Source organism: Opisthocomus hoazin, chromosome 19, assembly GCF_030867145.1.
Source record: "Opisthocomus hoazin isolate bOpiHoa1 chromosome 19, bOpiHoa1.hap1, whole genome shotgun sequence".
In the NCBI taxonomy this organism is placed as follows: Eukaryota; Metazoa; Chordata; class Aves; order Opisthocomiformes; family Opisthocomidae; genus Opisthocomus; species Opisthocomus hoazin.
The window spans coordinates 11,694,377-11,721,439 of record NC_134432.1 but is presented as its reverse complement, the minus strand read 5'-3'; the positions used below and the strand labels follow the sequence as shown (position 1 = coordinate 11,721,439).

At 43.1% G+C, this 27,063-nt stretch overlaps 2 protein-coding genes and 1 long non-coding RNA gene across 4 annotated transcripts in view; 1 reads left to right on the top strand and 2 right to left on the bottom strand.

The window, feature by feature from the left end:
• Positions 1 to 511, bottom strand: part of LOC142363602 (uncharacterized) — a 6,289-nt gene extending 5,778 nt beyond the window's left edge. The window contains exon 1 of the long non-coding RNA XR_012765857.1: positions 427 to 511. This is a non-coding gene — a long non-coding RNA (uncharacterized LOC142363602). The remainder of the gene's footprint in view (positions 1 to 426) is intronic.
• On the top strand, positions 11 to 5,726 carry ZDHHC12 (zDHHC palmitoyltransferase 12). The gene is made up of 5 exons (XM_075439294.1): positions 11 to 115; positions 434 to 570; positions 1,525 to 1,611; positions 2,903 to 3,069; positions 3,687 to 5,726. Exons 1-5 carry the CDS (start codon positions 31 to 33, stop codon positions 3,994 to 3,996), a joined length of 786 nt encoding a protein of 261 aa, XP_075295409.1. The 5' UTR covers positions 11 to 30; the 3' UTR covers positions 3,997 to 5,726.
• PKN3 (protein kinase N3) lies at positions 5,721 to 27,063 on the bottom strand. Of its 2 annotated transcripts, XM_075439289.1 has the most exons (22): positions 26,853 to 27,063; positions 23,237 to 23,519; positions 22,532 to 22,680; positions 20,960 to 21,089; positions 20,695 to 20,846; positions 20,119 to 20,314; positions 19,626 to 19,817; positions 19,259 to 19,368; positions 18,630 to 18,773; positions 17,551 to 17,626; positions 16,382 to 16,568; positions 15,227 to 15,338; positions 14,283 to 14,359; positions 12,835 to 12,901; positions 12,144 to 12,235; positions 10,968 to 11,144; positions 10,816 to 10,878; positions 10,177 to 10,253; positions 9,453 to 9,595; positions 9,103 to 9,210; positions 8,449 to 8,529; positions 5,721 to 7,548 (listed from the first exon to the last, which is right to left on the bottom strand). In XM_075439289.1, the coding sequence occupies exons 1-22, from the start codon at positions 26,871 to 26,873 to the stop codon at positions 7,336 to 7,338; spliced, it is 2,850 nt and encodes a 949-aa protein (XP_075295404.1). In that variant the 5' UTR covers positions 26,874 to 27,063; the 3' UTR covers positions 5,721 to 7,335. The 2 variants fall into 2 exon arrangements, 1 of the variants encoding a protein (XP_075295404.1); XR_012765855.1 differs by lacking the exon at positions 5,721 to 7,548 and having other exon boundaries at positions 8,476 to 8,529; positions 8,625 to 9,210.

Below are 27,063 nucleotides of genomic sequence, written 5' to 3'. Positions count from 1 at the left end.
TTCTGCCCGCCTTTCCGGGCCGCGGCCGCCATGAGGCCCGGCGGGCGCTGGGTGCGGGCGGCGCACACGGCGCTCAGCGCGGCCCTGGCGCTGGGGCTCTTCCTGCACCGCACAGGTGAGGCGGGGCCGCCGCGCCGCTCCCCTGGCCCCTCAGGAGAAGCGGCCACCGACCGCGGCCCCTGCGCGGGGGGAAGGCGGGGTGCTCCGGCCTGTTCCGGCCCCTGGGCCCGCCGGGTGCCCTGAGGGCAGAGCGGGGCTGCGGGGTGCGCGCTGCCCGCCCCACGCCCTCTCCCCCCCTGGTTTCTTTCTCCCCGTTCCCCGTCCCGCAGGTGCGAGACCCCTTTGTGAAGGTGGGAGGGGAATAAACTCTGAACGCTTCTCGAGGCACTGCTGCTCTCTTTTGTTTTTTTTTTGGGGGGGGAGTACCTTTCAGATCTGCAAAAGCAGGAGGAGCGCGGAGAGCTGCTGCAGCCGCTGGTCTTCGTCTTGCTGGTGGTGTGCTCTGTCCTGCTGTACTTCAGGGTGTCTCTGATGGATCCGGGTTTTGTCAAGTCTGAAGAGGAAGCGAAGGTATATCACTTAGCGAATGGAAGAAGCTGCTGGGTCACTCTGCTATACAAGAACAATCCGAAACAGCTTCTGTTGCGCTTGCATGAAGGACGCATCCGCACCCTTTGGAGATGAAGCCGGGCAGGCTGACTCCTGTCCTGTAACAGCGGCAGGGCTCACAGCCTTTAAGCGCGTCTTTTGCACCATGCTCCCGTTGTACTGTGCCGTTTGAGCCGAAGTCCTCTCATGCATCAGAGGCTGTGGTACCTGGTGGAACGCACACCTGACCTGTTTTGTGGTAACCACCCCTCAGTGGTACCAGTGCAAAAAACCCAAATTGAATGGCAAGCCTGGAAGAAAGTGCCCTCTGCAGCTCTGTTTATCGAACTGTATAAATTTGTTGCCCTCTCTGAGGACATGTGCACAAGTTACAGTGAAGTAAATGGAGATGCAGAGCTTCAGTAACTGAGAGGTAGTCTGCTCCGGGTTCACTGCCTTAGCGCCTGTGTAGGACTAAAGCATTGTCAATTTTAGTCCTCTCATTAATGTACATGGCTGTGTTATTCATAAAGTAGCACTGCTTATACTGAAAAGACTTCATTATTGTGTTTGGAAGTGAACTCTAACCTTGTTTATTTTTGTCCCAAAGCACAGTGCTGGGATCGGTGTGGTATCTCATCCACAATTATTTCTGCCTCTGTGCAAACATTTTTTTGATGGTTACCGTAGCCTGTTCTCTCACTGTACCTTAACTGGCTGCAGTGGAATTTCATGCCACAGTATTTATACAGCAGTTTCTGTAGAAATTCTAAGGAATTATTTTAAGTCTCCTAGTGATAGAGATAGCCAGCAGTGTAGAGCTGTTAAGTAAAAGGACCCAGACAGCTCAGTCATGCCAAGGGCAATAACAGCAGCTGTACTTCAGACAGCAGCACACCAAACCTCCTTAGTCACTCCCTGTCTCTCTTCTTGCAGGCAGACAAGAGTGAAGAACAAAGCATGGTGATACCCCAAGTTCCAAGTAATATTAAGATGCGTCGTTGTGGTTACTGCATGGTGAAGGTAGGCATTCGTAACACGCTAGAAGAGGACGAGATGAGTGATGTGCAAGCTTACATTTTTTTGGCACCATCTTTGTTCAGCTGCTGTTACCGGTGTTTTTCTGCTCTCTCATTGCTGCTCACTGCTCAGTGGTTCGAAGGCATGGCAGATCTGATTAATTCTGTCAAAGGGTCACACTGCTGCTGAAAAACTCACAGAAAAAGTAAATAGAACTAGCAAATTGAATTCCAATACAGTCCTGAATTGAAAAGTGATCCAAACGAATTGTGTAGCTAAAGGCACAGTAGTGATGGACACTGGCATGTATGCTAGTTTTGCAAGGCTGAAACAAGTCCCTCCTGGCTCACAGAAACAAGGATCTTCTTTTGCCATGGGAAAATTGTATTCTACGTTCTTATTGCCGTGTCAGTCAGACCTTACAGTATTGTCAAAAAGGTTGTTTTGAAGAGAACTTGATAGAGAGTCAGAAAGGCAGTTGAGCATGACATATAAGAACTCGCGGTAGCTGTGAGCTTCTTTGGAGGCCTAAAACCAACAAAGCATTAGCCTGAACTGTAAAAGATAGCATGAAGGAAAAATTAGAGCAATTAAATTAGCTCTTAAAACAGTTTGCCTAAAGCCTAGAAAGGCCTGTTTTCAGAGTGATCCTTATCAGTTTAATAAAAGTAAGCATTATCCGAGCTTCCATAAATTCCTGAAGAATGTCTACCAGGAGAAGTGAGCTTATTGCAAGAGGAAAAGCTGGCAAAACATATAATACACTTCAGGGAACAAATACTATGAGGCACTACTTTTCTCAGCCAGATCTTTCATCTCTCTTCCTGGTACTTGAGCTGCTTTCCTGTGTGAGCATCTTGCATTCGCACAGAAGTAGAAACGCTTCCGTCCTCTGTGCAGTCCTGCAAAAACCTCCCACCCACCCCCAGCTTCATTCAGTGGCAGTGATCCTAGTTTTTCACTGTTTTCCTGAATAGACTGACCGGCTCTATCTCCCTCCTTTGCACACTGGACTTCCTCTGCATAGGTAGATAATAAAGAAAATGTATAAATACAAGTAGTGTGGGAGAGTCGTTTTATTTGAGTCTGACTCATTTGGGTCTGTACCAGGGGAATCACGATCCCCTTTAGTTGTCTGAGCAATGTTTGTGTTGTGCCGTTATCTCAAAATGGAGTGCTTTTGGGACAGTACTGCTGTGGAGGAAGATGATATTGTATGATGTTCTTTTCTACCAGACAGGGAGTTGAACAGCAGTGGGCTACTGCTAGTGGGTCTTTTTTGCTTGTTTTGCAGCAACCAATGCGAGCCAAGCACTGCCAGCTGTGCCAGCACTGTGTACGGCGTTACGACCATCACTGTCCCTGGATTGAGAACTGTGTAGGAGAGAAGAATCACCCCCTCTTCATAGTCTACTTGAGCGTGCAGCTCATAGTTCTGCTGTGGGGAGCTCACGTCGCTTGGTAAGGCCTGGAGGCGGCACTTTGACTCGGAGATTACTACAAGTTCTGGTGCTTGTAGAGCCCCACGGAAGGGTTTATGTAGAATGGAGCAGTGACTGGGTTGGCTTTGGATTGGCTTTGTATCTTCACTCTGTTCTGCATTCTGGAGACCAGCTCTTCTGAGCCCCCTAATCTGCCGAGGGACAATGTAGCTGATCTGTAGTTGAGCAGAATCTGATAATCTGGGTTTCATTGTTCAGCTTTGTTTTAAGCTTAAATTAACAGAGTTAACAACAGTACAAAAGCTAACTAATTTTGCTTCAGTTACTGTAATACGATCTTTGTTTACGAATCAAAGTTCTGGAAACTCCAGCAGGGTTTCGGCTCTACCCCTGTTCAGGAGAGGAGTTAGCTGAAGCTGATTGTCTCTTTCTGCTGTCAGGGGAACCAGCATCTTTTTAAACTTCTTAGAATCTAAGTCACTACTGGTGCAGTCTCTGAAGAGTTTATAGTATATTAACTCTCTGTAGTAAATGATTATCAGAAGCTCACTAGTTATGAATCAAACAAAGTTTGCTTGGCTTATGTAACTATTTCTACATCTTTAACCATGAAATTATTTCTCTCTGAATTGAAAGGTCAGGCCTCTACTTTGAACAGTCCTGGGACTGGCTGCAGCACAACGTTCTCCTCCTCATGTCCTTCCTCCTGATAGTCATATTCACCACTGTTGTCCTACTGCTGCTGATCTCACACCTCTATCTGATCTCATGCAACACCACCACCTGGGAATTCATGTCCCACCACCGCATCTCCTACCTGCGACACTCCGAGTCAGAGAATCCCTTTGACCAAGGGGTGATCCTCAATCTCTGGAGATTCTTCTGTTCATGCCGCCTCACTGCATGGGAGAAGATCTATTTTCACAGGAACAGTGAGCCTGTCTAGTCACAGTGGGACTCACCTGGTAGAGTGCCAACACAGTTGCAGGTTGCTGGGTAAAGCTTTGCTAATGCAATTGCTGCTGTTTCCTTGCATGGAGCTTTAGTACATCACAAACCGTGTAACCTGTTCATCCTGCAAATTACATTTCAAGGATAGTCAGGGTTATTTTTTATATACAAATAACACTGTTAAAGGGGAGACACTGGTTCTGGGAAGGCCAGCAGAGCTGATTGCTGGACTGTGCAAAAGTACGTCTCTAAGTTTACTCTTTTGCTAACTGCATCCACATCTCTCCAGAAGAGCTGCAAGAGTAGTGTGAGCATACATGTTTACTTCTCTTCCCCAAAGTTTCCCTCTCCTTTTGCTGCTAGGGAACAGCGGCTATTACAGACAAAACCAGACAGAATCAATACAATTCCTATGGCCTTTCTTCAACATAGTTCTCACTGTGAGAACCGCAGTGCCTTTTGTCAGTAGTGTTGGGCACGTAATGAGTAAGTATTTGGACAGTCAAAAGCAAGTTTCATTTTGACCACATGCCTAAACTTCATGCTTTTCACAAAGATTTGAGGCGTAATAATGTTAATGTGAATGAGAAACAGCTGTAAGGCACCAAATTCAGCTTATAATTAGCCTGTACTTTGTGATACCCTGACCAGCTTCCTGACTTTTTTTTTTTTTTAAGTTGATGGTGCCCTTAGCAGTTCACAGACTATTTTGAATGACATCACCAAATAATGATACCATCCACCTTTCTTTGGACAGAAAAGTAATAATTGCCTACTGAATTATTTCTGCAGATAACTTCATGCTCAGGCCTCTACTGCAGCTTGTGGGGAGAGAACTAGTAGCAGAGGTGAACACTTCATGCCTAGCTCAAGTAACGCTGGCAGTAATACTACTACCTCAACATACTAGCAAAATTTTAATAAAAAAACCACAAAGTCTCAATGCAAGAGGAAAGATTCTAGGTTCTGATTGTTTTATTGAGCTGAGGGGTGCTGACAGCTTTCTAGGATAGCATCAAGCTTGCTTGTTTTCCTTTGTAATAAAAAGGCCAGACTTCAAGTTTCCATGAGGAAATAAAAGGAAGTTTGGGATGACCAATTTTAGCTTTAAAAACAGAAGAGGCTGTGGTGTGAATTTTAGTCCTGTCCCTTTTCTGTTTAAACAAAAAAAAACAGCACCACAATAAAACCTTAGTTAAAATTATTTTGTGCCTTAATAGCCTTGGCTCAGGAATTAACACCAGCTCAAGAGCACATATGGCAAGCTGGTAGAATGCACTCAGGGTTTAAAGTTGATGAGCACTCACGAAAGGACAGTTTAAGCACTAATACAGCACCATAGTCCAAAAGCAGTTTGAAAACAGCAGAAGGATCCCTTTTTTGACCAACTCCAGAGTTTGTAATCTGTGTCCAGTCTGGTTTGTTCAGCGTAGAAAGTCCTACTGGGGGATATCAGAGTGCTTAGAATTGTTTTCATAACACTGCTATACCATCCAAAAAGGATTCTGCAGTTTGTTTGTGTCACTATGGTGCCAGCTAAAGTATGGCTTGTCTGCCACATAGCAATTTCTGGTTCTTCAGGCATCAGTCAAATAAAAGTTTGTCAGTAGGTACTACAGCTCAAAACACACAGTTTTGCTCTGCTTGGTAATTGTTTTTTAAATGCACTGGGATGGTAATTTACAGTCTTTTTACTGTGCTATAAACTATAAATTAAAATGTTAAGTATGCCTTTTTTGGTTCTTTATGCCTCTGTCTTTGAATCCAAGTAGCAGGTTTGAGCTGTGCTAACAATCCACTGTGCTACTTACCACTTTACAGAGGCCTTGACCTTAAGGAAAGTCACAAATCACACTGTAGGGGCCAACAGCAAGCCAACCATTACTATTCAAACAAGGGTGAGCAAAATGGGTATCCAGCTTTAAAAGGGCTATTACACTGCAAGGCAGAGCAGGAGCTTGAAAAGACATTTGTATGCGGGAATTTTCAGAAGCAATTATACTTGGCTCTAAAGATAGGAAATCTAGGTTCAGTGTGAATTATTTCTGTTTTGCACAAACATAGCTCTTACCTCTCTGAATTCTGAAGCACTTAGGCCAGCCTTTATTTAATAATGATGGCTCACTAGCTGCACCCAAACCTTATCTCCAGATGTAGCACAATTGCGTTAGTTCAACTTCTGTCTACCTCTATTGAAGAAAAACTGAAAGAGTAATAGCTGTGCATCCCTACTTTTCATCAGTGTGATGCTTCATCTCTAGATACCCTTCCTTTTTTTTCCCAACAAGCTATCATTAATGAATTTAAGAGAAGAAAATATCAAGTATAATTACAAGATATGCTACCAGGCAAATGGAATCACCTTTAACTTACTGATTTTCCAACATTAACACTGTCATTATTTGGCTATCCCAAAAAAGATACAGGATATACACTTTGATAAAATCTGTGGAGAGAACTTGACTTCAATCATTTGTATGTGACAGCTGATAACACCACGCAATATGTACACAGACAACTTGAGTGAGAAGGAAGGAAGGGAGGAAGAAAATACTACTGTTGACATTTACAGAGAAAATAAAATCCTGCCTGTTGAGCAGAATATGGTTAGCCCTGATCTGAAACATTCAGCTAACACCAAGGAGATGAAAAGCTGAAATTTCATTATAAGAAAAGGTATCTTTATTTTCAAAAAAAAATACCATGTGCAAAACTTTTTTATGTAATTAAAAATAATAGCTGAGATTTAGCATCCTCAAAGAAGTAGAAAGACACTCCTTTTCCTTAAGATATATCACTTGGATCATTATCAAACCCAAACATCATTATCTTGGTTATGTTAAAATCCATTCCTTCTCTGGCATACGTAATTATGAGTGGGAATGGGCATAAAATTATTACACAGAGGGAATGCTGTATATCTTTTCTAGAAAATGGGTGAGAAATTACCATTCCCCCTGCTATTATGCAACTTTAAAAGCTGTGCTACTTACTTAGGCTTTTTGCAAAAAGTAACCTGGGTTGCAGAGATGATTTGATTTCATTAAATCCAGCTTAAATTCCAGATTTCCATCTATACTCAATGGCAGCAGAAGATACATCCAGCCAAATGTTAATTTCTCCTTAAGGATAATTGACATCCAGTATCCCTCCAACAAACAAGGCTGAAATAACCACAGTAGGTTAACTCAGCTTGCAGGGCACTCTCTTCCTGGGGTCATCAGCACTAACAGTCCTACGAATTCTGTTGACTTTTCCACTGCCCATGCCAAGTCCTCTCTCTATACTCTCTCAAGGTGGTAACAATCTGTTCACGTTTCTTATAGCACAGGAATCAAACATCTAAAAGGTGTCTGGAGACAAAGTCAAAGTCCTTGAAGACAGTCTGCTCCTTACGGGTTAGGAGAGCAACCTCCTCTGGAGGAGTAAGGATTGGCTTTTGTGATGTAAACTCTTCATCAAAGTTGCTAATGTCAGTCGGATCTCTTAAAGTAGGCACAAAAGGGGGCTTCAGAGTCCTGGCAAACAAGGCATCCCAATCAATTTCCTGTAAGACAAGCAAGCGAACAGGCCAGATTGACATTAAGATTATGTATGAAATGTGAAAGCAGAAGGAAGGATTGCAGCCTCACTTCCAGATAATTTGACACATATCTTTCTTATACTAATTTAAAAAAAAAAAAAAAAAAGAAATGGAAAAAGGCCCAAAACAAACTGCATAGTGAGTGGAAACCAGGTAGTAGAGATTCCAGGTAGTACAGAGATTCCATACAGCCTAAGGCTGTTCTTCAGAACACCAAGAAACAAAGTTACAGCTCAAACTAAATTGAGGAGGTACAAAACTACAGCGCAGCTGTGGCCAGGTGTATGTGTGGACAATTTCAGCAATTTCTGCTGACATCCAAGTTCTTTTCTTACTCCAGTGCAAAGCCAGCCAGGGGCTATAAGGCTAATAACGTCTGACAGACAGGTAATGACAAGGAGAAGTGGTAACACCTTTGCCTAGAACGGACGTATACCCTTGACCCAAAGCAAATGTGTCTTTAACCTCAGTTTCTCTAGCATTCACGTATATCCTGCAAATGCTGGTGCCATGAAATTGACTGGCAACCACTGTCATCGCTAGACAGCATCGGTGACTGCTGCAGTTTGATTTTAGAAGGGGTATTTGTTGATGGCTCACCAGATAGGTATATTTGTACACAGAAGCAGCACAATCAGAAATAACAAACTGGCTCTGGAAGCTCACAGATCCCAAAAAACACACCTGGGGGAGTTTCAAATATGAACTGAAACACATATTCCTGAATACACAATGAGGTGCAATGGAAGCTACCACTTTTAGCTCACTGATAACTAATGGAAATATGCCTCAATACCAACGGAAAGCAAATCGCTCTCAGCTCAAACACAAGAGATGAGGAGGAGGGATAACGTGAGTTCCTACCTTAAAAAAGGCCTGGATTTTAATCTCTTCTGCATCTTTTTCCCCTGCTCCCAGTCTACGCTCTGGACACTTCCGAAGAAGCTAAAGGAAATATCAGTTCAAAATTAAACAATTGAACAAGGATGGACAGAAATAATGTTCCAGAGAGAAAAACAAAAGGAAGGAGATGGACTGACCCCTCAGTATCTTCTCATCCTCACTTTGCAGCAAGGTCATAATCTGCTAGCAGTAGCTCAGACCTAGTTCCTTGTAAAGAATTTGCCAACATCAGTAAGATACCTGCTGTAGACCACATGAAGCATCTCATCTTAACTGCACACCTGTGACTACTGAGTCACACTCAAAAACTGAATCAAGCCATCTCCACTGAATGACTCTGACACTCCTGCCCTTGAATCAACACTTCTCCATTTCAGACTTAGCAGCAACAGACCTCGGTAAGAAGCCTGCTTCAACATCCTTACACAGAAGAATAGCATTTATGTAAAGAGAAGGAAAGGAAAAATATGTAAATTTTAAATGTTTCCTTAGTCTGTGTAGGCAGCTCCAGATTTCACACACAACTGCTACCCTGTCCTAATCGAGTCCCTGTGGATCCACTTACACAGTAAATGCAGATTCCTCAGGCTCCCAGAGACCCGTCAAGCCCATTACCTTACGGATTATGGAAAGTGCCTCAGATGAAAGGAATCGTGGATACCGGACTTCATCGTTGACAATACTGTCAAAGACTTCTTCCTCATCATCTCCAGGGAAAGGTGACTGCAATTGTGACATTTTACTATTTAATCCACACAGCACCCATCCCTCACTAATAAACAGGGAGAAGAGTAGCAAGGAGCTGTATGGATTAATTAGTGTTTGGCAAACACTATGAATGAGAAAAATGCAAATTAAGTACTAATAAATAGTTGGCTACATTCAGCAAAGCTTTATCACAGGTGGTTGGTACTACTGTCCCCAAGACTGCTTAGTGAGAATCTCTTAGCGAAAGGTGGCCTTACCTCACCAACAAGCATCTCATAAATGAGTACACCCAATCCCCACCAGTCCACTGCCCGAGTGTACGAGATGTCTGTCAGGACTTCTGGAGCCAGAAATTCAGGAGTGCCACAGAAGGTGTTTGTGCGGTCTCCAAAACCTATTCCTGGAGGAAAAGAATACTTTTGTAAAACCCAGCACACGTCACTGAATGGATCACACGCAGTCCCACCTTCTGAAAGCCATAGATTATCACTTGATAATCGAATGTTGTTAACTTCACAAGGGTTCTCATCAACGCTTGTAAATGCCAATAAGGAAGTATAAAACCCGAGGCCTCTAAAGACTCCAAATAAGAAATATACAGACAATACTTAAATAAACAGCAAAACCGTGGAAACTTCCTGCAGATTCCACTGCTCATTTACTCAAGTATATATTTTGCAGTATCCTATATTCTGTCTCCTTTGAGGAAACTAGCACATTGTAAACTCCTTCATAAGTTTCCTTAAGATTAACGGACAAAATACTCTTTCCAAGTTCATCAGGCCAGACAGGTGAGGTTTTTTGTTGTTTGGTTTGTGTGTGGGGGGCAGTATTTTGGTCTTGGTGGGGTTTGTTTTATTTTTAAGATGGGGATGAATACAAGTTACACAGAGCCACCTCAGTGTCTGTATTTGTGAACGCATTACTAAAGCCCAGATCCTAAACCGGTTCTGGTGGTTCAATTTTGGCTTCATCACTCACCTTCCTTACACAATCCAAAATCTGCAATCTTCACAAATCCTTCAGCATCTAAAAGCAGATTATCCAATTTCAGGTCCCTGCAGGCAAAGGAGAGGAAAGAAAATGGTGGATGAAGTCTGAGGACTGCCATCCAACATCTTTTATTACAAGAAGCAGAAACTAGATGTTTATAAAGAGAATAAAATCTCAATTGAGTAAAGTCTACATTTGGTTTAAATAATGTATTATTTAGAAGATTCCCCTAAATCTATTGATATTTTCCTCTTAATGAAAGGCTCACAAAGCAGCTTAGAGCTGGGTGGGTCTTACTCATCTGGAAAAGAGCATTCCACAACAGCATGATGAATTACTTGACTATCACAGTAAAAAGAAAGCAGTGACTTACAGGTGCGCCCCAGAACATATTGACATGTCACAGAGGATTAATCACCTGCAACATGTCAGATGAATAGCTTCTAGATGATTTTCCTTACTGTAAGCACAATGAACATGCTGATAGCAACAGGCGATCGGGAAAATAAAGACAGACAGAAAGATCAGAAACCCCAGCAAGACAATGAGCTCCAGACACATAGCTAAAGGAAAAATAAAACTTTCAAGTTGCTGAACTGGATTATACTTGATTCTTTGCTGCATTACCTATAAACAATTTTCTTCTCATGCAAGAACTGGAGCCCCAAGACTACGCAGGCTGTATAAAACCTATAAGAGAGAAACAGTTATCAGGAAATATACATGAGAATCAAGTTAAAAATTTATAGTGCCTGGAAACTAGACTAATTCTAACTCACTGTGCCATCGGCTCTGGAAAGACATCTTCATGTATGCGCATCATAAGATCACCACCTGGAGTATATTCCATCACAAAACAAGCATGATGAGGTGTCTGGAAACATGCAAACATGTTCACAAGGAATGGATGATCAGAAGAATTGACCACTTCAAATATTCGCTTCTCACAGTTCAAGCTGCCAGGATTCAAAGAACGAAAACGTCAATGTTAAAACTTGGCAGAAAAGCCTGTTGTGAAAAAAACAGGATGAAGAAGAAAATCTTTACATCCTAAGTGTCATGGTTTAACCCAGCAGCCAGCAACTAGGACTAGACAGCCGCTTGCTCACCTCTTCCCTTTGCCCCCAGTGGGATGCGGAAGAGAATGGACAAAAGGGGAAAATTGTGGGTTGAGATAAAGACAGTTTAAGAAGACAACGGAAATACTACTACTGCTACCACCACCACCAATAAATATCCAAACCAAACAATACATAATACAATTTTTGCCTCATTGCCCGACAACCAGTTGTGTACCCAGACCCTGAGCAGTGATCACGGAACACGGAACTTGCAGATTTTGCGGAACTCACAAAAAAAGGCTAAACTCATGGAACAGTTCGAACTCCCGGAAAAAAAGGAAAAAAAAAAAAAAGCATTCCTGCCCCCCAGCCAACCCCCATTTATAAACTGAGCATGACGTCTGTGGTATAGAATATTTCCATTGCCCAGCTTGGGCTATCTCCCTGGCTGTGCTCCCTCCCAGCTCCTGCACACCTGCTCGTTAGCTGAACATGGGAGACTGGAAAAAGTCCTTGATTTCCCAGCAACAACTGCAAACATCAGTGTTATCAACATTCTTCCTGTATTAAATGCAAAACACAGCTGCTACTGCGAGGAAAATTCCCAGCCGAAACCAGGACACTATGAGAAATAAAAAGTGAGCGCTAATACAATATTTATCTTACATATTTCTAAACCCTAAGTTTTAGAGTGTTCTTCAGGTGTCATTCCACCAGAAGCTAGAAAGCAGCAATGTTACAAGTTTCCTTATTCCTGATTTTAGTTACCCAAGCCTTAAGGTCACATTTAACCTTAACAGTACTGTGACCAGTACACATCATACCTACTAACATTTGATTGCACGTGTGTTAATGTAGCCTCTGGCAGTAGTACCATCTCTAAACAAAGCTCACCTATCAATTTCATCTCTCCTAATAATATCTTTTTTTTTCAAGGCTTTGATAGCATACAGCTTCCCAGTTGGCTTGTACTGGGCCAGCAGTACCTGAAAGACAACAGAAAAGCAGTGTTTCAAATAAATCCATTATTTCCTTATTGGATTACTCTGACTCCCATTGCCACAAACTATTTCCATCCACTCCAGACAGTCACTCTCAAAACCAAGCTCAAGTAACTCCAGAAACGAAGCACTTTTTTCTGCTCCTTGGGCTGCAGTAGTCCAGAAGGATGTCAGTGTAAGTTATGTTCTTTTCACAAACAGTAGTATCACAGCTGGCTGAGTGCTTTATGAGCACCTCAGAGCTCTCACAGCAAGCAACTATGAACGCAGTTTTTGGGAACAGAGCTATTCCACCAGCGATCACAATGATACTGAAAGGAATGGTAATGATGTGCTTTATGAAATGATGTAGCACTCCCTGGATGGCTCTCTCCTGGCTTTGAAGCCACAAATCTTCACAAGTTTTGACTGTTAACAACAGTTATCAGCTGCTTGTGTGGTTGGGCTGGGTTTGTTTTGTATACCTACACTGCAACAAATCTCTTCTGTACTGCAATGGTTCTGTTGAGACTCTGAGGCAGAGGCCCATCTTCACAACCACAGCCCTACTGCCCTGCTCCACAAAGCACGCACTTCTACACTACCTTCCCAAAGTGGCCACGCCCCAACATAGCGATGCAGTGAAAATCCTCAAGCTGAACTGTCCTTATCCTGCAGACAAACAAAGAAGAATTGCTGAGACAATACCCAAAAGATGTATAAACAGATAACAAAGGAGTGTGTATTCATGTTAGGGGAAGAAGCTCTGTATAGCAAAAGGGAAAGTGAACAGCTGTGTCAACCACTCCTCACCTAGGCTGAAATCCTGAAAAGTCAGGCTTGCTGCTGCTGTTTTGCCACTGATGAAAGGAGCAGGCAACCGTAAGGTGAGGAAACTACTCCTACTGGCAGCAGTCTGATTTCCATCTATACTGGTAACAGGAGCAACAATTCTGACTCTCCAAGGCTTGCTCTCTATGTTACCTCCCATAACAGGATTAGCTCCCCCTCACCCCCATCCTTGGGATAGTAAAATTCAATTTCACCCATGCTCCTTTCAGCAGGCTCAACAGCAATTGTGTTTTTCAGACATGAAGGTGCATATCAAGGGCTAGTAGGACAAGGGCATACGGAGAAGTTCTCAAACAGGAATTGGACATGAAATATGGTGAGGCAACAGACATAAGATGTTGCTGGAAAATAAGTAGCTGAATAAAGAAATGCTATATAACGTTATGTCAGCTACAAGGTGTTACCAAGGAAACTAAGGCTGAAGAATTGCTTGGGAAGAATTAAAAAAAAGACAACCAACCAAACTAAAACAACCCACACCCTAAAAGCTTTAGTCCAGGATTATCTTTAAAAGACAGCAGACACTCGATACTTCTCCACTGAATGACATGAAGGGCTAAGTATCTTCTCACGAAGGACTCAACTCCCTCCTCAGCCTTCTCAGAGAGAAGGCAGGTAGGTGCCTGACTGCATCCTGACTATAGGGGTTTGAAGATGGGACCCCTCAGCAGTGATGATCAAGTTACGAACATAATGGCCTGAACTGTAAGATCAACTTAGACAGATATTGCTATTTGTGCTTTTTTGGTCTGTATTTCTTCAACAATTTTAATTTTTTTTTACTTGTCCTGTTCTTGGTATATTTACTACTGTGTATCCTTGCTACATCCAAATTGTGTATATATAACTGCCACAGAGTATAAACAACTTCGTGTTTTATGCGTCCCTATGTAATGAAAGGCAATGGAAGCACCTGAAGACAGTTGAGCAACTTTACCTTCTACTAAAGTAATCTATTACACTGTAGTGTACACTCTATCAATAGGCTAAGTATTGGGGTTAACAAGCAGATAAGGCACAGCAGACATCTGGACAAGTTCATAGCATAATTTTCATGGTATCGTCTACACTCAGCACTAAGAGTCTGCTGCTGAGAAACCAAAGCATAACTTGAGCAGAATTTTAGACTGCACGCTCAAAAATTTCAGCCCAGTGCCTCTTTAAGCTGTGACCCAAGACAGCCCATGATGTCCACAGTTACCTTGGAGATGCCTGGATTGGAAATTCTGTTAGAACAGAGTTGCAAGACTTCTCCTCAATATGCAGCCTCTTCAGACACTAGGAACAAAAAGAAAATTACAGTGTGTCATCCTCTGGAATCACCAAGTCAGACCTGAATGCCCACATCCAAATTTTCTCCTCTGTCATGATCCAGCATAACTGCAGACAAGTTCTTGCAGTTGGTCATTGCCTCTGCTTGGAGGGAAGCAGCATGAAAACAGATTGTCTATCGTCATGCAAAACTATTCCCACGTACAATATTATCTTGATAGGGTCAAACCCCTTAAAATACACGTTTTTAAAAGCCTAGGATAAAACATTTCCTTTCTAGAAAAAAGACATGTCATGTCCCAAAAAGAGTCACAATGATCAGATAATGCAGTTTCCTCTATCACCAAAGCCAAATGAGAAAGGGCAAGATGTGGCAGAACACAGGTCATTAACCATTTTACTACTCAAAACAATGTTCCTGCTCCTTCCTGTCAGAAAAGTAGAGCTCTTCTTGGTTTTGCCCAGTTTCTTTAATGACAAAGAACTTCATCTGGTCCTAAAAGCCTGCCGACCCTACTTCCCTGCTTTCTCTGTGCAGTCATCTGTTCTGCACTCCTGCTCTGAACTCCCAATGCTGACCTACCTCCCATTTTGCTTCTCCAAGAAAAGCAACTTATAATTTAAAAAAAAGAAGGAAAAAAAAAAAAAGAAAGGAAAAAATAAAAGAAGGAAAAAAGAGGTACAACACTTTTGTGAAGACTCTATGCCAAAATAGCTCACTGCATTCTGAATCCCTGGACATCAGCCAGCTAATGAGGCACAGCCTGCTTAAAGCATAGTTAATTTCTCCAGTCATAAACAATTAAGAAGAACCAGGCCTTGAAAGAATACCAACCAACAAAGAAAAGTCCCCCTCTTAGCTCAGATGATTACCGGAGAATCTGCAGGAGATGGTGTTGATTCTTTGGAGCTGGTCATCAGATAAAGGCGTGGAGGCTTGGGTGGTGCTTCATCAGCAAATGTAAGCTTAGCCACAGGGAAGTCACTGCATTTGTGAGACAAAATTGAAGGAGATTTCCTTAGGGCAGAACATTGTACACACACACACACCTTTGTATCACCTTTGCTATATAAGCAAAGTTTCGTTCAGTCCAATATAGCGGACAGCAGGACTCCGTGATTCACACCACCAGTCTGTGAAGTATCAACAAGACATACGCTCTCCTAAACGAATGAAAAGCAAATGAGCTATTAAGTTGGTGATGGTTAGACTCACATTCCAACACTAGCTCTCTGATGCTATAAAATGAATGAAACACAGGTGTGTAGAAATAAGTCACTATGATGAAGAATTTAAAGGAAGTCTTGATCATAATAGCAACACGGTAGTTGACCTGATGTTTTTTTTCTTTTCCAGGTCTTGTGAATCAGTGGGAATAGTCTCTTTTAGAGAATTATTAATTCCAACAATTTAAAAAAAATGTTATTTACAGAATTTTCTTCTACAACATATTTAAAAGCTTAGTTACGTAATGCTAATTATTGGGGTACATGTACCCTCATGAAAGAAGAGTGCATTTTCACCACAACCATCATATTGTGACCTTGCATAGAGTTCAGTTACTATACTAGTGAAGACATTTAATGAATGGAATTGTCTTTCCCTCAAGTGCAGAACCAGTACATCTTTCTGTGTATATAACTTCTGAAAATCTGCTTTTGTGTTGTTTTTTTTTTCTGTATCACAGCATTTACTTATTACCACTTTTATGCCCACGATTCTTACTGCATAGGAAAACTGCTGAAGTTCCCCTGGCTCTGGAACAGACTTCTTGTTAGGATAGGAATTCTGGAAATTGTTCCAACTGCTAACAATAAATCACAGCTAGCCACAGTGTATTGAACACCCCACTAAAACCACACCGTTTCAGGCAGCAATTGCCTTTTCTTAAAATCCTGAATCAAGTTCCACAGATATAATGTTCATATCAATATCTTCCTCCATCTTAGTAAGGTGCAACAGAACTTCAGGACCCATCCTATACCCATTCCAGAGTGTCATCCAGCAACGCTCAGAACATGACTTACCCACTCAGGTTGGACATTGAATCAACATGACTTTGTCGGGGAACTGGAGAGAAGTCTGTGTGAATGGGATCATGAAGTGGGGGACTCAAAGTGCTCAAAGAACTACACGGAGGAAGGAAACTCATCATTAGGCGACCCCAAGCAGCAACATTTATGTTCATTTGAGGAGCTCGGAGAAATTCCTTGCCTGGAGGAGTCAGAGTCAAAACACCAGTGAGATTACAACGCACAAATTACAACTCATCTACTGTTAAATCATTATTTTCAGCCAAACATGTGGGTTACTCAAAAAGGTAGCCCACCCTAGGCAGAATGGGATTTTTTTCAGGGCAGAAAATTTAATAATGGTGATGATGAAACAGATCTACTATTTCACCTACATTCAGCTCCATATAATATCATAAAAATACTCAAGTAGAAATTGCATAAAACCTGAAAAATTAATTTTATTCTAAGTCAGGTTTGCTTCTATTTCAACACTGCATTTTAATCACACAGCCTGTTAATAGAAAGTATCTGAAAATGACTTTTAAAGAGTAAAACATTTGGGATGTCTTCATTATTTTTACTACTTCCTGAAAAACGTAAATACAAAATCTCATCTATCCTCACTGCCAGAAGTCCTCAGTATGTAAAGTCTTACCTTACTCAGCTTCACAAGAAAGAATTTGCCAACAAAGAAAAAAGTACGCAAGTTATTCCAGTCCCTAAAACTATTAATCTGAGATGCCAGCTCTAAAGACTTGACAATCAGTAGCCTGTTCATGCTACAGTCTTCTATAATTCAGAGTTTTCCAGAAAACCTTCCAATATCTGTGCATCAGTAAAACCACTGCTGGTTAAGCTAGTACAGCTTGAGTCCTGGATGTTGCTAGGAAGTCTGTTAAATAACTAGTAATTATATCTTCCTAACAATGTTAATTGTGAATAGAAACACTGCAATGATATCACGTTACACACCATGCTGCAGCCAGGCTGACTGGACTTTTTGTGACTGAACAAACTTTCACACTCTAAATAAAGCCCACCTACTTACACACCGTAATTAGCAAGCATTTTAATGTCTCACAAATTTAATGGGATAGGAGTGGATGCCAGCCTGCTTGTGCAAACCCCTGCCCTCACCTACACACCCTAAACAGGAAGCAGTCAGTTCTCCAGCAGCTTACCTTTCTGTTTGGGGAAAATGCGTTTCTGTCGCTGCAGTTTTGGCTTTCTCTCAATGACAGGATTACAGAACATAACCTGTCAGAGAAGCAAAAGGGATTTGTCAGGATACTTCACTTACACTATGAACACAAACTTCCACACGCACCTGCTCTCTGATCAAATTATCCATTCACATCTGTTTGCTAAGTTAGGAGTCACTCTCACAGACAGACTCCAGACTGCGTTATTCTAGCTTCACCCTCTAAACAACTGTTACTTCAACTGTGGTTTTAGATGCTGGAATTTTCTGCTACCTGAAATGCAGAAAAATCCCCAAATTATGACCAATTCATATCGCAAACAAAATCAAATTTATAAAACCATACATAAAGAACATAGCCTTTTGTAGGGTAAAGAAAAAAATAGTAGTCCACAGCATAGAAGTAAAACAAACAAACAAAACCAATGCCACAAAAAAAACACCCAACCAAAAAACAACCCCAAACCCTCCCCAACAAAGCAAAACCACAGAAAAACAAGAAGCCAGGGAGAGGATTTTGGTATGTGAGGTCAAAATCCCACTTTTGGAAAGATAACCACAGGAACTTTCATCACAACACAGAGGAGAAAGTGCTGAGGCTTTTAAGGGATTATCTGGATGATCTCTTCATTGATGGTACTTCAAACTATTATTAGCCTCAGAAAGATGATAAAATAAGCATACCCAGAGGGAATTTGGATCGCTGATTCCACAGTCTCTGTGATTCAGTTCTGACCATTAAGCCATATGTTTAATTAAAGTGTCATGATGATTCATAATGAAAGCAAATAAAAACCAACGGATTTCACAGCACACACATATAATTACAGTGGAGCAGCTGAAGAGTCACTCCAGTCTATGGCATGTGTACATTTATTATATCATGTTCTTCTTTATTCTTATATGTGATATTGATGCAAAAGGATTTCAGGTGTCATTCTACCCTTCTAAATTATTGCTCCTTCCATTCCTTGTATCCTGGGTTGAACAACTGCGTTCAGGGAAGGCACCCTAAACAGAGACAGTTCTCTGAAAAAGAAACAAAGCTGACATTTATACCTCTGCAAAAAGCATTCCTTGTGGTTCGAGCGAGAGGCACATCCCATGACGTTCATTATCAAGGAAATCATCCAAACGTAAAAACTTCACTGCACATAGTTCTCTCCAGTCTCTCCAATAAATTGCAATTTCTAGCTCACGAGACTAGTGAGATGGGCGAGTGGTGAAGGAGGAAAAAAAAAAGCAGAAGAGTTACATACTGCCCTGTGCTCTGGAAATGCCACACACACACTGTTGTAAAAAAATCAGTGAACTAAACAATATGCATAAGACACTTCTTTAATCCTTCTGTTCCCTGCTTTCTCTGATGCTTTCAGATCTTCTTAGCTACACACCCTCTTGGAGATGGCTGTCTTGGCTCCCCATTTCAGAAATCTCTGAGCGCGCCACTTTGCTGGTAAGATGAAATAAAACTGCTCAGATAAGGAGAGAGGGACAACAGATGCTGTTCAGGCTGAATCTCTGCCAGAGATGCACTGCCTTCAGGGGAAGACTAAGATAAGTGGCACATAAAAGGACACGGAGACAGCAGCAATACAGAGCTGAATGAAGTGCAATGGCAGCTAAGCAGATCAGGTAAGATGAAATGGAAAACCAAATACAACACAGGGAATCTGGGGCACACTTACCCGGTCCAGCTCAATGACAAAACTCTGGTCCCATGCCTGGTTATTAACTGGTCCCCAATTTGTTTGGCCAACCACTTTATTGTCCACTTTGAGCACAGCAAGGACCTCATCTGGACAAAGGAGAGAACAAGGATTATTATCTTTTACCAAAGAGTATCTCTCATACTAGAGATGAATATCCCAGTCAAATGTAATTTCCAAGAGAACAGTAGGAAGACCAGGCATAATGTGATTAATTCTCTCTCTTAGTTTTGCAGAAACCAGATTTCTTCTAATTACACTCATACCACGCTAACCCAATACCCTGATGAGAAGCCCCCATGCTCCCATATGCCACTCACAGTTCAACAGGGAACCCCATACTCACTACATGGCTCTTCATTCCGCAGGTATTTTCCTGCAACATTACGGCCATGGATACCCAGGCCAACTCGTGTTCGGGTAAGGGACCTCAAATCACTTGGGCTGCCACAGATGGGAGAAGAACTAGTCATTCGGGAACGTCCTGGAACGTTTTCCAATAGATCCTGACACCCCATCAGTCTCACTTCCAACGTTCCTGAGGAATTTTAGGAGAGTAAAGAATATTATTATGTAAAAGATAAAGTGATTCCAGTTAGCCTGTTCTCACAGAGGTCCAGGAGTTTCTCAGATTCATTATTTCTTGGTTAATAGTTTAAACCTACCCCCAACTAATAGACTGAAAGTCCAGAAAGCTCTGGCTGGCCTAGAAGAAATAAGTCCAGTTCCTAGAAAATCAAATGTCCATATAACAAGAGGCAACACAACAATGAGAAGAAATGCAACTCTGTTTTCCCTCTGCCCTCCTCACAACGACATGCCATGCAGGATTTCTATACCTGTAAGGGCTGTAGGTTTGATGACTGAAGTGGGTTGGATGCTGCCATGCTGAGCTCCCAGGGAGGAAGTATTTACGAGTTCCTGCTTGATGAGTGCTCTTTTTGGGTGATCAGGAGAAAGCTCACTAAGCTGATGTTCCAAGGACAAGCGCAGCAGGTCAATCTTCTGAGAGGACTCTTGCAAACGACCCTGAGCCTAGCAATATGAAGTAGAACAGAAAGCAGGTAGAAATTTTCAATGTAGAGCCCCAGTCCAGGTACAATTAATCCTTTATGAACTACTACAGTAAGCTTCAAAAAAGACCAGATAACATCTTACTAGTGAAGGAACAAGATGAAGTATTTTCCCATAGATCCTGACTACCCCATCAGTGTCACTTGTGATGTTCCTGAGAAATTTCACCAAAGCAAGGAATGTTATCCCCAGAAGGGAAAGTGCTCCCAAACAGTCTGCCCTCACAGAGAGACAGGAACTTCACAGATTAGTCACTCTTGGTTAACTCTGCTCATTCATGCTAAATCACTGATGCTGAGGCATGAAACCAGTCTCTCAAGAAGGCCTGAATAAGTGCTTACCTCCGCCAAAAACTTGCGATCCTGTACTCGACTCCCTCCTAGGATCTTCAGCACGTTTTTTGCCCCCTCAGCTACAGCAGCTTCAATGCGCAGGTGATGTCTCAGCTCCTCAATACGCAGCTCCAAAGCATTGATGCTGGTCCCCATCCTCACTGGCCATTTGGGAGATAAAATATGGCAAGGATGAAAATTGACTGAATATTCTGGATTTGGGGGCTTTGGCTGCATCTGTTCAGGGCTGTATCAGTTATTTAAAACACCTTACCTGCTGGATCCACTGTATCTTCCATCTCTCCTGCCGACTGAGACACTTTCACAATGTGCATGCGGATTATTTCAATCTTTGTCTTGCTGTCCTGAAGCATCTGCTGAGCTGTAGCCAGCAGCTTTCGCTCCTGCCAAAAAGAAAGCATATGCAGAGAGAGAACCATGCTCATTAAAAATAGATTACAATGATGTGTTCACATATGAGGATGAGGTGGTACCTGCAAGAAGTGTCACAAATGATTCTGGAATAGCATTGTAAGCAGTTATGTAAAGGAGACACTGCTGAGGATCAAGGACTTTGAGATCACTATCTCCATTTTTAGAGGGAAGGAACAGGTCAAGAATATGTCTAGTTAACACCAAACTTTGCAGTCATGGAGACTTGTGGTTCACAGGTTAACTGTGCTTACAGAGTTTTGGAAGCAGAGGTTTTGAACAAACTAAAACATCACAATCATCTACAGGCTGGTCCTACTGAATTAAGCTTCATAATAAGCTTGGATTTTAATTATCCTTTGATTTTTAAATACGATTATGCCAAACACAAAAAGTGGGATCAATATGAACCTAGTAAACCTCTGAAAATTTTTCTCACGTAAAGAGATACCACATGCTGTGCTCTGTCCTAAACAACCTAGTGATATCAAAACATCACACCAACTCAGTGTAAAATACCAATGCTTTTTTAACTTTCATTCCTCAAGTCAGTGACTGAATGTACCTCTTAAATCACCCTCACTACCTTCCCAGGCTTGCAACAGTTTTTCTAGAGATGGCACTCCTATCTTGCCACTTGCTATGAGATACTTTTCTCTGCCTCTAATCTAGAGTCACTATGAGCATTGAGGTTAGAGGCATTAAGACCTCCATGTTGGCATTCAGTCAGCCAAATCAAGCGTGTGGACCAAAGAAGTAATGTAGAGTCTGTAGCTGATAGGAAGATGCAGGTCTTTCCAAAGGGCCATTGATCTGTTTGAGAATGTTAGCACAAGCTACTCTCTAGGTACTTAGCACTTTCCATGGAGACTACAGAAGGATTTACATGGCTAAGCTAAAACAACATGATTCCCAACTCTATCATTAATACTGCTAAGCAACATTCAAGAGCAGAAGTACAATCCGCATCTGCCATGTAAGAACTGCCAAAAAAATCAAAACTGCCAGACTATGCCCATCTGTCCAGTCTAATAACTCCCCTCTAACAGTGATCACCACCAGACGCTTTGGAAAAAGGCATAGGCAGCCACACCATGGACCAAAGGGCAATAAACTACACTTTCAGGAAAGTCTTTTCCTAACATCCAGGAATTACACATTGGCTTAAGCGCCTGTCTAATGAAATATGCACTGTCCAATTCCGTGCTGATTTCTGCTAAATTCCTGAAGTCTGTAACCTGCAAGTCTAATGCATAATTGGAGTATTGGTTGACTTGTGCAGTAACATGACATGCTGTCACTATGTAGAGCACCGAAATGTAGAGCTAGGATTCAGTCAAGCAAGCTTCACAAATGAATTTCTTTCACAGATCCAGAAATCCATGTTCCCAAATGATTGTTTATTCCTGCTTACCTTGGATGTTGAATACATTTGGATCATGTTCTCAGCTCCTTGCCTCACTTTCATTTCAACATGCAACTGCTTTTTCAGAGCTTCAACCTTCCTTGCCATGGGGTCTGGGTTTCTTTCCCAGAGACACGGATCTGGAGATACAGATCCATCTGTACAAACAATATAATCAATACCATTAGTCATCTTGTCATGTGTCATTTCACTGGCTTACAGATGGATGAGTCTATAAAAGAAGGTTAGGCTATAAAAAAAGGTACAAAAAGGTCTCGTCTACAAGAGTGACAGCAAAACACTGTTTCAAATGAAGCTCAAGCTCATATCTGTAAATATTTCTTTGTTTCTTAAAGAGCCTGTCCTAACAAACACCCTTCCAATTTTATACTCATTCATCCTGTAAGACACTTGGATGTTCAACTGCCTGGAAATTCTATTGAAATCCCTTCAATTCCACCTACAGCCTGCTCCTGAATATTGTCCACGCCCAGCACTCTCAGCTGCTCTTCTCCCTACACTCATCTCTCTTGTTGCCTCCTTTATGGCCCCATTCTCAAGTTTTCACTGCACAGATCATTTCATCAGCTAGATACAAAGAGAAGAAACTCCCACTACTTGTGAACCCTCGACAGAAAAATACATCAATTCAATATATATAAATACTGAAGCACTATAACACAATTTTCCTGCCAATCATGACCCAAGACTTACCTGTCTTACTCTCCTCTTTGTCTGTTATTACAATCCTTGCATTAAGCTCCTGAAGTTCCCAATGCAGTTGCTCCAGTTTTCGGTTGGAAGATTTAAGCACATGCTCAATATGAACAAGATTCTTTCTGTCTGTTGTTGCTTTGCGCAGGTTTTCTGCTCCCTCTTTAATCTTCAGTTCTTTCTGTATCGCGCGGCGAAGTAGTTCCTTCTCACCCTCCAGTTTTTGCTGGAAGCTTGGATCCATTAAGTTCACACCATTGCCCAGCTGCAAGAGACAGCTACCCTGCAATCAAGCAGCATTGGGGAAGAGGATTTCAGAGATAACACAGTTCAACAGTTTTTATGATATAGCAATATCCTCATAGGATTCCACTCCTTCATTTAACTTAGAAACTGGCTCACACAAATTCTGAAGCCAACCTTTTCATCAAATTTTCAAGAAGACCAGGCCAGCATTTAAATCGCAGAGGACGGAACACAACTTTGATCTTAACGTGCCTTAATTTGGTTTTAAACCATAATGGAGAAAAACCTTCAGCTTACTTGTCTCCTTGTTGTTTAATAACTACACACATCTTTGTTCTCCAAGTATCAAAGTCCAGCCAAATTTGCCCTTGTTCTAATCAACATAACTTTTATTGGTATGATGTAGTATATACAGATTTTCATCTGAATATGTCTTGATGCTGACTATTCAGAGACATATCTCAACCTGTTAGACCTTTTTAGGAATGTCACAAGCATGCATTAACTCTCAGCTGTTACCCCTGAAGAATAAAAATGTAAACCCTACAGCTGTTTCTACAAATGAGCAAGTAAAAGAGTAAGCTTAACTTTGTGCTGTATCTGAAAAGGGAACCGGACTGTTGTCTCAGTCTCTATTCTGCTTGTGATTTACAGGCAGTAAGGCCATTTGCAAACATTGCTTATTTTGACTTGCATTTGTAGCATGCAAGCTTGTTCTGGACTTTGTTTTTCATCTTTTTCAGTACTACTTGTTCTAGTGATATATGGCTCACCAACAGCTCTGGACAGAGATGCTCTGCTTACAGACTCTGGACACACACAGGATAGGCAGCAGCAGCACAAGTATTATCTCACCAACCAAATAAGCACTGAACTCAGACAGCAGCTGCAAAAGCTTTATCCATGAGGATGCTCCCTAACATCCTAACAAACAGATCCAAGCAAGAGGTTATGCTTTTGTCTTCAACAGGAAGAGTGGCTTTAAGGCATTCAGAGCAATTAATATATTAATAACCTAACATTAGCCACTCATCATACTCCCTGCTTAAATGCAAAAAAAACGGTTGCAGTCAAGCTCCGCTGCACTAACCGACTTCATGTCACACAGCACGTCAGTGACTAAAGACAGAACTCGGGAATCCCGACTTGCTTTCACACTCTGTAATTGGTTGACCAGATTTCCAACAATAAACCACATTGGTTTTGTGTTACTCGTCTATATTACTGCACTTCAAGAGTGTGCTGTGCATCTGAAGCCTAGGCCACTCACACAGAAACAATGATTTAATTGTTATATGCACCTCAAAGACCCAACCGAACAGCCTCGATCAAGTTTTTTTTCTATGATTTCAGTCTAATAGCAAAATCATTAAAGAAGGAGGAAAAAAAATAAATCTATTTGAAAGTTGGCCTAAAACCAAGGTGGGTCTGCAAGAGATACACAATAGCCAAAATAGGAGTTGTTCAGATTGGTAACAAAACAAAAAGGTTCAGATTAACATCCTAATTCCAGGAAGTTCTCGCCCAATTAGTAAAGCCAGGAACTAAGCCAGAGCTTTGAAAAACATCCAAAGTTCTGTGAGGAAGAACTTGAATCATGGAGTTCCTGAGTCACAAGCAACCTTTACCAGCTGGAAACTGGAAAATCAGAATGCTCTTTATCCAGCCTGTAGAAAGTGACTAAAAGGAGTTTGTTGGTTGCAATTCTCATTTAAATAATTAGAAAAAGCATACAGACTTATTTTCTATCCAAACTATGCAAGTAGGTGTAAGCAATCCATCCCCTGGATCCGCTCAGAGCAATGGAATGAGTAGTAGTTCAAGAGTAATGCTGATAAAGGGTGCTGAATACAGAGACCTGGCTATTGATTCAGAGAACGGGCACACTCTGGGCAGCGCTCGGGTCAATTTTCCTCCACATTACTCTCTGTCAAAAGCTACTCTGAACATCAGTTAATACACCATGCTAATTTTCTAAATATACTTAGAATGTAAGCATCCTTCTTCCCCTCAGAGTGCTGTAACATTGACATTGTTTGCACCAGGAAGATAAAATACTCTATCACTGAGGAGGATGCGAAATGTGAATTTGCATTTGGGTTGATCCACTTTGCATTTTGACCCAGGAATTTCGGTGGGGTGTTGGGATACTGCCACAGCCCATGCTGCTGCTGTTCCTGGGTTGCCTGGCACGGTCAGTCCTTCGGGGTGTGTCTCCAACACAATCTATTTACAGCTTGCAGAGAAATACCTAAACTATCTTAAATTAGCTTGCTTTTGGTACTTGTAGTGGGGCTGCCAGCGCTCACCCAGGGCTTCCGCTAGACTCATGCCGTACCAAAGTGTCTAGACTGCTTCCTAACCAGCAAAACTTCAGCGGCATCGAAGATGCGCTTGGCCCTTTGGATTGCAGCCTGGGGAGATCCCATCCCCTCAGCAGCACCCAGCCGCGCAACGAGCTTCACCCACACAAAGCCCAGAGCAGACCTGGCCCTGAGCGTTTCACCACCGACACAGAAACCGATTTACAACTCGATGTAACGAGCCAGAGACGAGGCGGTCACCCCTCCTGCGGACCACACGTGCTCACCAGGGCGTTTCAAACTGCATCTTTCACGGCAACTTTGTGCCGAAGGGACGAGGCCTGCGCCGGACAGACTCACGCTAGCCACCTTCACTCCTTACGAGAAAAAAGCCACGGGAAGGGTTGGGAAAAAAAGGCAACGGCGAGCCCGTCCGGAGCCAGTCCCCGTGCCCACCCCGAGCTGGGCAGGGTGGGGAGCAGCGAGCCCGCGAGGCTCCGGGCTGGGGAGAGCCCGGTCGGGCGGCAGCGAGCGCTCTTTGTGCCGGCCTCTCCATCCATCCCTTCTCTGGCAGCTGAGGGTTGAAAGGCCCCGAGCGAACAGGGCAGGGCATCTCCTCCGCTCCTGCCAGGCACGAAATGTTTTTTCCCAGCGCGGAGGCTGGCTGCCCTCCCCCGGCTCCCAGGCGCCAGCCCCAGCAGCCGCCTCGCCTCCCACACCCCCTCGGCGCCGAGGGAGGGCATTTCCTCAGCGGGCACCAACTTGGCCCGAAGCCCGCTTCCCTGAGGCGAGGAGGGACGTTCTGAGGGGATCCCACCTGCTCCGAACACCCTCTCCCACCTCCCCCGGGGAGCGGCGAAGGACACGGCGGGAAGCCCCGCTCCCCTCCCCACCGCCCCCTTCCCGGGGGCTTCTGGCGGAGCCGGGAGCTGCGGTTTCCCGGAGGGAGGATGGAGAAGGGAGCCCCCTCCACCCTTTGGGGGCCACCCAGGAGAGAGGGAAGCCCGCTCGCCTGAGGCGAGCCTCGCCCCGCCCGCCACGCTGCCACCCCTCGGCGCGGCGCTCACCTGCGGGGTCCCCGCCGCCATTGCTCCGTGCGGCACCGCCGACAACCGGCACTTTTATTTTTTCAAACTTCAGCCTTCCCGGGAAGCGGCGTGCCGCCGCCAGCGCCCTCTCGCGGGGTGCGGGCCCGGGAGAGCTGCCGGCCGGCGGGCTGCCCGCGGGGAAGCGGGGAGCCTCCCCTTCCCCACACGCCGCCCCGCGGGGTCCCGGGCC

Bases quoted from the DNA above. Each gene is read 5' to 3' on its own strand.
- ZDHHC12 (XM_075439294.1), top strand. From the start codon at position 31: ATGAGGCCCGGCGGGCGCTGGGTGCGGGCGGCGCACACGGCGCTCAGC. The intron at 1,612-2,902 runs GTAGGCATTCGT...CTTGTTTTGCAG, and splicing joins GTGGTTACTGCATGGTGAAG to CAACCAATGCGAGCCAAGCA. The intron at 3,070-3,686 runs GTAAGGCCTGGA...CTGAATTGAAAG, and splicing joins TGGGGAGCTCACGTCGCTTG to GTCAGGCCTCTACTTTGAAC.
- PKN3 (XM_075439289.1), bottom strand. From the start codon at position 26,873: ATGGCGGCGGGGACCCCGCAG. The intron at 23,520-26,852 runs GTGAGCGCCGCG...GCTTGATTGCAG, and splicing joins TGGCGGCGGGGACCCCGCAG to GGTAGCTGTCTCTTGCAGCT. The intron at 8,530-9,102 runs GTAATGGGCTTG...TATTTCCTTTAG, and splicing joins CACTTTCCATAATCCGTAAG to CTTCTTCGGAAGTGTCCAGA.